A 9,789-nucleotide genomic window follows, 5' to 3' on the forward strand; every position below is an offset into this window, starting at 1 on the left:
AACACCAACTTGCACAAGCCGCAAGTGGCTGTGCACCTAGCGTCGAAGTCAACCGATATTCGATGTTAAGCAAACAGAGTGTGGAACCGCTAGGATGAGTGACCATCCATCCAGCCTAGAGAATAGTTACAACAAGCGTCTGGGGTAAGGAGTCGCTGCCATCAACCCCCACTGATGAGTCTAGGCAGCGACTCTGAGATGAAACGCACAACCTTTTTCCTCACCTTACTCACATCATCACTTCCTACATTATCCTCGCATTATCATCGCCACTTCAATCCCTTCAGGGTATGAAACACTAGCGCCGCGTTGTGGCAGAACGATGGAACTAAACGCTCTATAATCATATAAAGGGAATAATTAATTTTAATTTTTCACGCCACAAATTTGCACTCCACGAGCATATGTTTCAAAGATAATGCTATCAATTATGTTCGCAAATAAATCTGAATCCAATATTCACTATAGTTTACGAGAAATTATGCACTCACTACTGGCACTACTACTAACGTAAACGAAATTGAAACATTCTTTATACACGTAAACTATACTTAAACAAAACATAGAACGCATGCCAAGGATCTCTGAAATTGAAGACGCAACCATAATAGTTCACAAATGATTCCTTTTAATTAATATCTTCTCGTAATTTGTGGAAAAACTGTCACCTGTCAAGGTTTAAATGCGACCGTGGCGCCATCTATTGGCAACTCAACGGTACTAAAAGTAGAAAATTCTGTTTTTAGTACGAACGAGGTATCAATAGATGGCGCCACCGTTGCATTTAAACATTGACAGGTGACAGTTTTTCCACAAATTACGAGAAGAAATTAATTAAAAGGAATCATTTGTGAACTGTTATGATTGCGTCTTCAGTTTCAGAGACCCTTAGCATGCGTTCTATGTTTTATTTAAGTATAGTTTACGTGTATAAAGAATGTTTTAATTTCGTTTACGTTAGCAGTAGTGACAGTAGTGAGTGCATAATTTCTCGTAAACTATAGTGAATATTGGATTCAGATTTATTTGCGAACATAATTGATAGCATTATCTTTGAAACATATGCTCGTGGAGTGCAAATTTGTGGCGTGAAAAATTAAAATTAATTATTCCCTTTATATGATTATAGAGCGTTTAGTTCCATCGTTCTGCCACAACGCGGCGCTAGTGTTTCATACCCCGTAAAACAGAGAAATTTTCATTTGCGAAAAAACCTAATTTAGCGAAATGATTTGCGAATTTTTGTGATTGTATTACCCTAATTAGACCCTTAGCTTTCTTTTCATACCTCATTTGACCCGTAAATTATAGAAATAAGTATTTTTATAAATTATTAGTACCACTGAGTTACCGCTAGATGGCGCCACCATGTCCATTTTGTGACAGTTCCCACTAATTATGAGAAAAACCTAATTAAGAAGAATAATTTCCGAACTTTTTCATATGCCTCCTTAAAATTAGGCTCTCCGCTTTCTTTATATGTGTGTTTTGTCCCAGAAAAACGTGTGTGTAAAAAGTTGAATTTTTTTTTCAATAGATCGAAGGCTGTCCTTGTCGCACATTATTGCTTTCCTTGTCTATCGCTGTTAGACAAGGAAGGCAGTAGCGTGCGACAAGGACAGACGTATATGCACGGTAGACAAGGAGAGCAACAGCGTGCGACAAGGATAGACATATACGCACGGTAAACAAGGAGAGCAGTAGCGTGCGACAAGGACAGAGATGTATCCACGGTAGACAAGGAGAGCAACAGCGTCTGACAAGGACAGACATATAGGTGCGATAGACAAGGAGGGTACTAGTGTGTGACAAAGACAGCAATATAAATTAGTTCCAGCATTTCACCGCTATGTGGTGATATTGTTCCAACGTTCATGAGTCAAATTTTTATTTACAGAAAAGAACGAATTAAGAGAAGTAATTCATAATTTGTCCATCTGTGTAATTGAGGCTTCAATTTTTTTTCTCTGTATCATTTATGATTATATACATCTGTCTTTATCATTTAATAGTGCGTTCTTTGCCTATGACAAATATATAGATACTCATGTACATATGTTTCTCTATCCCTAGCCTACGGTATCATGTTCTTTGCCTGTGGTGTATACATATATTTGTCCTTGTCGCAGAGTATTCCTCTCTTTGTTTGATCAAAGTAAGATGCTGTCATCTATTGAATCTGGTTAAAACCGCGAATAAGTAAGAAGAGCAAAAGGTATCAAGACAAAGAGTGCAGTAGCCTTAGAATTTAGTTAACGGTAAGACTAACCTCCTTTCTTGCGCTATAGTTATATCAAACGCAGCCTTGAACAGTTTTAAATACTCTTCACACAATTCAGCAGGTATTTATCGAACGTGATCGAGCCTGATCACATGCAGTCGGCAACGAATATCGTACGATATTGTAAATTGAAGTGAAACGCACGATTAACAGCGAGATGTCAAAGTGCTCAAGGATAGCAGTATGAAACGTAATTTTCTGCGTATCGATCGAGCGGATATATTTAACAAATGTACGTGTTGTTCGATGTTGTAGCATTCCGAATTTTTTAGTACGAGCAGACTTGGATCGACAGAAAAGAAATTCAAGGAAGATCACGAATGTTTCTTTGTGAGATGAAACTGCGCCGTTAGAACAGAAATAGAACAGAAAAAATTCTTTTTTCTGTTTTATTGCATTCATATTGACGACCATGTCGAAGTCCGATACACCAAAATTTGTAACTGCACTGTTTTCCTTCAAAGGAAAGAATAATGACGAGGTATGTTTTATTTTGTATTTTGTCATACACTTCTATAGATTGAGTTTGCAATTCCATTGATGATGTAATCTTATTTCAGCTGTGCTTTAAGAAAGGAGATGTGATAACAATAACACAGACAGATGATGAAGGTTGGTGGGAAGGAACGTTGCACGACAAAACGGGATGGTTTCCAGCTAATTATGTCAAAGAATGCAGAATTACCGGTATAATGGATATAATAGTCTTTATTTCATTGTTTTCATAATCTCTGTTATCTCTTCTTATGCTTGTTTTTATTTTATTCGTAGATAATAACATTTCGACTATGAAAACATCTCCTGAAAAAAGTTTACTAGAATCACCTGCGCATCAAAATCGTGATATTGTGTTAAAGGATTTAATAGATTCTGAAAGAGTAAATGTAGCGGAATTACAGGGTTTGATAAATAATTTTTTGCATCCTTTAGAATCTGCTAACATGTAAGTATACACAATAAACTATTTATTAATTTTCTATATATATTATTATCATTATTATTATATATACTGCAAAAATGATTTATTATAAATCTTTAATTTATAGATTAAACAAAGAGGAATACAAGCAACTTTTGGGTAATATACACGAAGTTTTGGAAGTGCATCAGCGATTGCTATCAAATTTGGAAGCAGCTATAACGCAAGATCGTGCTTCTAGAGTTGGAAATCTCTTTCTTGCACTTGCTTCAAAGTTAAAATCTATTCATACAACCTATTGCGGTAATCATCCAACAGCTGTATGCATTTTAGACCGGTACAGGCACGTGTAAAATGATAAAATTATCTTTATCATAGTTTAGTTTAAGTATAAGAATAAAATAACATGTGAAAGTTATTTTTTTTTTTATAGAATCAAATTCGTTTTTCTTCTAGAGACGAATTGAATGATTTCATGGAACGTAGCGGGGCAATATCGCCGGGTATATTAGTGTTAACAACCGGTTTAAGTAAACCTTTTCGGAGATTGGATAAATATTCTGCTATGCTTCAAGAATTGGAAAGATATACGGAAAAGAATCATCCTGATAGAGGGGATACACAACGCAGTATTGTTGTGTATAGAGAGATAGCGGTAAGTTATTCGATTTTTACATTGTTCGCTAGTTTAAATTTCTTGCTAATGTTAGTATTTTCGTTGTACGATGTACGATGCTTACGTAGGATCTCTTGTAGGATCGATGTGCATCCATACGAAAACAACGCGAGTTGGCGCTTCAAATTTTAACTAGTGGCATTAAAGGATGGGAGGGAGAAGAATTGAGTTCGCTCGGAGAAATTCTTTATGTTGGATCTGTTACTTTGGCAAGTGGAACCACGGGTCTAGATCGTCGAGATAGATACTTCGTTCTTTTTCCAACGACCCTTTTGGTTCTCAGTGCTAGTCCAAGGATGAGCTCTTTTGTTTACGAAGTATTTTCCCTTATACATTATATCTTATTGTATGCTGAATTCATAGGAACGTTTAAATTATATTTTCTGTCTCCATTCATAGGGAAAACTTCCATTAACGGGTATCACTGTAACTCGAATAGAAGATACAGATGAAATAAGAAATGCTTTTGAAATTACAGGTAAGGAGTTGGTTGAATTGCTTATTCATTATGAAATTTAAAAAAATATACTTTCTTTGATCTTTGATCAATAAAATGTCTGATTTGATTTTAGGCCCAATGATAGAAAGAATACTGGTACTTTGCGCTACTAAAGAAGATCAACAACGATGGATCGAACTTTTAATACAGGAACAAACAAGTAACAGTCTTGTGAAATCACCGACAACGTCACGCGTGAGTTATAATTTACCTCCATATGCTCGTCTTTCAAGATATTTTGCAAAATTAGTCAGGAGAAAAATTATACGTCCCGAACTTTTGAAAAAATTACTTTATTTACAATATGTTCTACGACCGGACATGAGTAATGTGAAAATGCGAAAGACTAATGTAACGACATATGTTCTTCATCCGATGCAAACAACTAGTCAGGATTCCTGTTCCCACAATTCAGAAAGCTTCGAGTCGAATAAGATCACAGGACAGTCGTTCAATGGTACGACAACGTTGCGCAAATCTACTCTGACTCTCGATGTAAGATATGCATTAGCAGACATAGACCTTAGTACTGTAGGAATAACAAAGGATTCATCTTTAACGGAATTAGTATCAACTGAGAGAAGAAGTGAAATTAGCAAAAGTTTGCCACTTGTTAACGTTGGAAGTTCTGTTACTACTGGTTTCATCAATAATAATAATATAAATAACGTTAGTATTGCTGACGAACAAGCTAGTCGATCACGTTTTAATAATCTGGCTCGTTCGTTTCCAATTGGTTATAACATCCATCAAGATACTTTTGGCGATATGGAGAAACGGATAAATGCGACGGTCGCGATGAAGTGTTGGAAGACTAACAAATTCACTGACGAACAACTTGCTACCATAAATTCTATGCATCATTCGTCTGTTCCTGTGTGCAACTCTAATATTTTTGAACATTGTTGCCGAACTGACACATATCCTCAAGGATTTGGTTTCCAAACGAATGTAATTAGCGTTGGATCGTCAGATTCGGGAATGGCTGAAAGTTATCATTTGAATTCCTCTGAAATCAATTCTTCTTGTAAATCTTGTACCTGCATAGATAATAACATCGAACGCCCTGTAAGACTCTGTTCTGGCGAAAGTGAGAATGATGAGAATAATTTTGAATATCAATGCGTTTGCACATCGCCGTTTGATTCGATTCCCAGAGATAGTGCTCACTTATCTGATTTATCGAAACACATTGATAACACTTTGGATCCTTCAATTTGCGAAACCGCTAGTACGATAGTTTATAATTCTGATCATGCTTTTACTACAAATAAAATACAAAAACAAGAAAACGAGCTTTCGAATGTAATGCAAAGAAGGTTTACGCAGCCTATACCGTACACACATCAAACTATCGTACGAAAAGTTGGAAGGAAAGCGATTCAGCCAAATTGTCCTGTTGAAAACGATTATAATGAAACGAAACAAATATATACGTCGGGACTGTATGCCCATTGGTGGTTGAAGAAGTCCATACCATTTTCTGGATGCTCAGACCAAGGCAAGCTTCCATGGCATGGCTGTTTTTTTCTTTCTACTTGTTTAGTTAGCGTTTTTTGCTTGTTTTATCACTAATTGTATTTTCTTGTACACGAGTGCGTACGACACATGCACACATGCATACAGAAAGAAACGAAGAGAGAATGAGAGAGAGAAAGAGAAAGAGAGAAAGAGAGAAGCACGTATGTATGCGCACGCGTTCGCACACAAGCGTATGCTTCCATTTCACAGCCATGTTATGTGAAGTAAGCTTTCGCTTTACTAACGTTAGTATGCATTTTAAGAATTCAATTGGAAAGAGAAAATCAACATTAACTTGCATATATAATCTATACATTCATGATTTCTCTTTCGCATATTCAAAATATCGTGTGATCAATAGAGCATGTTTCAGAGATGTTTAAGATTTCAGTTTAATTAGAATTAGAGTAAATTATAATAAACTAATTCTTGTTTTTTTCCTATTTACTAGATTTGCCATCAACAAAGCGGGAAACAACAACAGCAGCTACAAGTGCAGCAGCAACAACAACAGCAACCACAGTCACAACACAGATCAATTACGGACCCTTGTGTCTCTCTAGGAATTAAAACACCTTGGAGTATTGCTTCATTACGACCAGCTTCTCCTTTCTATAGCTTCAAAGTATTTGGTAAAATTGACATTAATTTGGATTTATCATGAACATCACATGGTATAAATATGAAAGTTGAACAGTTAAACTATGTAAGATATATTCCAACATACTTGTATATATCCATATTACCAAAAGCATATTATCACTTGTAGATGAAAGACAATTTGAAGAGGATGCAATCATATTGAAGGTAATCGAAGCATATTGCCTTTCTGTTAATGCTAGATTCACCGTACATTCTGGAGAATCAACTTGTAAGTTATGATTTACATTTTTGATTCTTGAGATATACAATAACGTTTATATATTGTGTATTGTGTATTTACATTTTAGCCATGCTGGAATACGATTCACATAAAATGCGGGACAGAACATCGTTGACGCATAATCGTGGAAATTGGGATTTTTGTAGTAATCGGTAAAGCAACATTTAATTTTGTTACAACTATTTTTTCCATAATTATAAATATAATATACGTCTTTTACATATCCGCTCATTTTAAATAGGACATTATCGGAAACAGTTAGAACACTGAAAAATCAAATGACAGATTTACAGTCGCAAATGTCATTATTAACGAAACAATTGGATGAAGAGAGAAGATCGAGACTTTCTTTAGCTGCAACGGTGAAACGTAGCATGGGTGTTGTGGATGGGTCGGTACCTTAAATGTTCTTGATAAATTCTTAATGATTTGCGTTTTGTCATATTTGTATCTTCTAACACGATTCAAATTTGAGTTTGACAATAGGAATGTTCTTTCTGTAAAATCTTCACACAGTGCCATTGTAATAAAAACACAAAGATATATATATATATATATATATATATATGAATCAGTTGAACGTCTTATTTGTCTTAAATGCAAAATCTGATATTTATTATTGTTCAAATGAACATTATTAGGAACGTATCCACCGTGTAGGTTTTCAAACCAGACAGATTTGATTGAAACATTCACATTATCATTACATTAAAAATAATCATTCAGAAAAGAAAACATTCAATACATTCATCTTTGTTTATTTTTAATACGCTCTAATTCGTTTACTCTGCTTCGTGCATGTTCTAATCTGTGCCATGCCATTTGAAGCACCTTTTGACTAGCATATCCAGAACCTTCGTGTGGTTGTCCTAAAAAGAAAAAAAGAAGAAATAAATTAAATAGAAAAGTAAAATAAATTAAAAAGAAAAGGGTTGAATATTTCCGCATTGATTATTTACCTGTAGAAACTTGAGTTAGATAATTGATTTGTTCGCTTAACTTGGATTCCACGTGTCCTAATGTCTTTAAAAACTGTTGAGTCTGCGCTTCAGCTTGTTTCAAGCTAGATTTCTCTTTACTGAGCTCCACAAAAGCTTGGCCTGAACAAAGTGATAATTAAAATGACCCTTTAATTACACGAGAATTATCGTATATATATATATATACACCAAATCTCGTTCGATATAAACAAAAGTTTGTTAATTATACCTGCACTCTGTAGACACACGATAATATCCTTCTCGATCGTTTCGAGGATTTGTATTCTTTCCATTGGTGGCGTCATTGCGAATTTGACTTTACAATCGAACGGTTTTATGTTCGATTTGAATAAAATTATTGAAAAAAAGTGAATAAAAAAAAAGAAAGACGGAAAACAAGGTACCAAACAACGATGTAACGCGCACACTGCGTGGCAACGTGCCACCACAATAACGAATATCCGAAATTTGTCGAATGTAACCGAAAATGGCCGAAACGCGGCGTGTGGCATTCCTGGCATTTCAATTGGTATTCCTTTCTAATATCTAGTGAGTATATGTTTGTTTAAACAATAAAAACAACAAATGCAACAGAAGATCCATGAAGATGTATGAATAATGGTGGAAAAAGGAACGAAACGAAGTGATCGTTTCACGAAATATATTTATTTTTACAAAACTAGCAACAGAATTATATGAGAAAGATGTAATCTGAGAAATAGCGAGGTTATGTTGTGATAATGAGGTACCTAAATTTTATCTTTAACGTTACGATGTTATAAATATTATTTATATTATTATTACAATTATATTTAACATTTGACATTATAAATATTAAATTGAGATTAACATTGGTTGTAAAGTTAGCCAATGAGAATGGTACTGTCGTCGAGGAATCGATATTCAGGTATTTCTAAATTAGTAGGCGCCGGTCCTTTGCGTATACGTCCAGCTCCGTCGAAATGAGACCCATGACATGGACAGTAAAATCCACCATGTATAATACCAGAATTCGGAATTGGTATACAACCTAAATGCGTGCAAATTCCAATCATGACTAGCCATTCTGGTCGTTTAACTCTTTGTTCATCTGTCTCAGGGTCTCTGAGTTTCGTAACATCAGTTTGTCTTTCTTGTTCTATAATAGACTGAGGGCTGCAAGATGTTCCAACATTTTTGAACGTTAAAAATAGAAGACAGAGATCTTAGATCAATTGTGTTGATGGATTAGCTTACCGATGATAAACGAAGATTGGTTTTCCTCGCCATTTAAATATTGACACTTTTCCCACATTTATATTTTGTAACTTAATTTCAACTTGCGCTTCAGCTATGAGATTACGTGCTGGCGCCATACTTTCTATATAATGCAATAAGTGGGATTTGAACCCGTAGAGCCCAGCAACACCGGCCACTAATTAAAAACAAAGGATCACATTATCTTTGTGTTTTGATCGCCTTTTCGATGACGCAAATTACATAATAGTCGTATCTTTTTTTAGATATTTCATTTTATTTTGTTGCCATCAAATTTTGTATTTGGAAAATCGTACCGAAGGACATCACATGATTTGCTACAGTTCGTTCATCAAAGCTCCGCCTAGTCGATACATTCGAGTTCCGAAGTGATTTTCGACGATATTCTTGAAAGCTTACTTTGGGTAAATCGGTATGCGCGTATCGATTTTTTGAGAACGTCCGCAGGCTCGTGTTCAACCAATTTTCCAAAAGAAATCGAGAAATTGATACAAAAGATGACATTTCTTTTCAGACGTTCCACTGTTCATCGTTCATCAATGCGTATTCGATTTATGTTTGCTTTTTTACTTGCGTTTCCATTCATACTTGAATATTCTGTTTTTATCTAGGTTACGATTCGTGATTGTTTTTTGGAATAACTGAGCGCGATTGCTAAAAAAAGAAAAAGAAAAGAAGAATCGAAAGGGAAGGAATAGAGAAATGAATATCAAGAATTTGTTACTACATATTAGCATATATTCATAGTATTTTTGAATTTTTGGATTATTGAA

General features: G+C 35.0%; 3 protein-coding genes across 3 annotated transcripts; 1 reads left to right on the top strand and 2 right to left on the bottom strand.

The window, feature by feature from the left end:
- The first annotated feature begins 2,089 nt into the window (after positions 1-2,089).
- Positions 2,090-7,339, top strand: LOC122530810 (rho guanine nucleotide exchange factor 7). The gene is made up of 13 exons (XM_043658122.1): positions 2,090-2,258; positions 2,314-2,762; positions 2,842-2,968; positions 3,053-3,224; positions 3,328-3,543; positions 3,657-3,855; positions 3,957-4,193; positions 4,276-4,354; positions 4,449-4,570; positions 6,348-6,528; positions 6,666-6,767; positions 6,847-6,931; positions 7,021-7,339. The coding sequence occupies exons 2-13, from the start codon at positions 2,694-2,696 to the stop codon at positions 7,181-7,183; spliced, it is 1,752 nt and encodes a 583-aa protein (XP_043514057.1). The 5' UTR covers positions 2,090-2,258; positions 2,314-2,693; the 3' UTR covers positions 7,184-7,339.
- Positions 6,943-8,351, bottom strand: LOC122530814 (mediator of RNA polymerase II transcription subunit 11-like). Its single transcript, XM_043658126.1, has 3 exons — positions 7,989-8,351; positions 7,739-7,879; positions 6,943-7,648 (listed from the first exon to the last, which is right to left on the bottom strand). The coding sequence occupies exons 1-3, from the start codon at positions 8,278-8,280 to the stop codon at positions 7,527-7,529; spliced, it is 555 nt and encodes a 184-aa protein (XP_043514061.1). The 5' UTR covers positions 8,281-8,351; the 3' UTR covers positions 6,943-7,526.
- Positions 8,352-8,431: 80 nt separating this feature from the next.
- On the bottom strand, positions 8,432-9,786 carry LOC122530813 (cytochrome b-c1 complex subunit Rieske, mitochondrial-like). The gene is made up of 3 exons (XM_043658125.1): positions 9,313-9,786; positions 8,996-9,173; positions 8,432-8,914 (listed from the first exon to the last, which is right to left on the bottom strand). Exons 1-3 carry the CDS (start codon positions 9,518-9,520, stop codon positions 8,623-8,625), a joined length of 678 nt encoding a protein of 225 aa, XP_043514060.1. The 5' UTR covers positions 9,521-9,786; the 3' UTR covers positions 8,432-8,622.
- Between the last annotated feature and the right edge of the window lie 3 nt (positions 9,787-9,789).

This window comes from Frieseomelitta varia, unplaced genomic scaffold (assembly GCF_011392965.1).
Source record: "Frieseomelitta varia isolate USP_RPSP 00005682 unplaced genomic scaffold, Fvar_1.2 scaffold_355, whole genome shotgun sequence".
NCBI classification, from domain to species: Eukaryota; Metazoa; Arthropoda; class Insecta; order Hymenoptera; family Apidae; genus Frieseomelitta; species Frieseomelitta varia.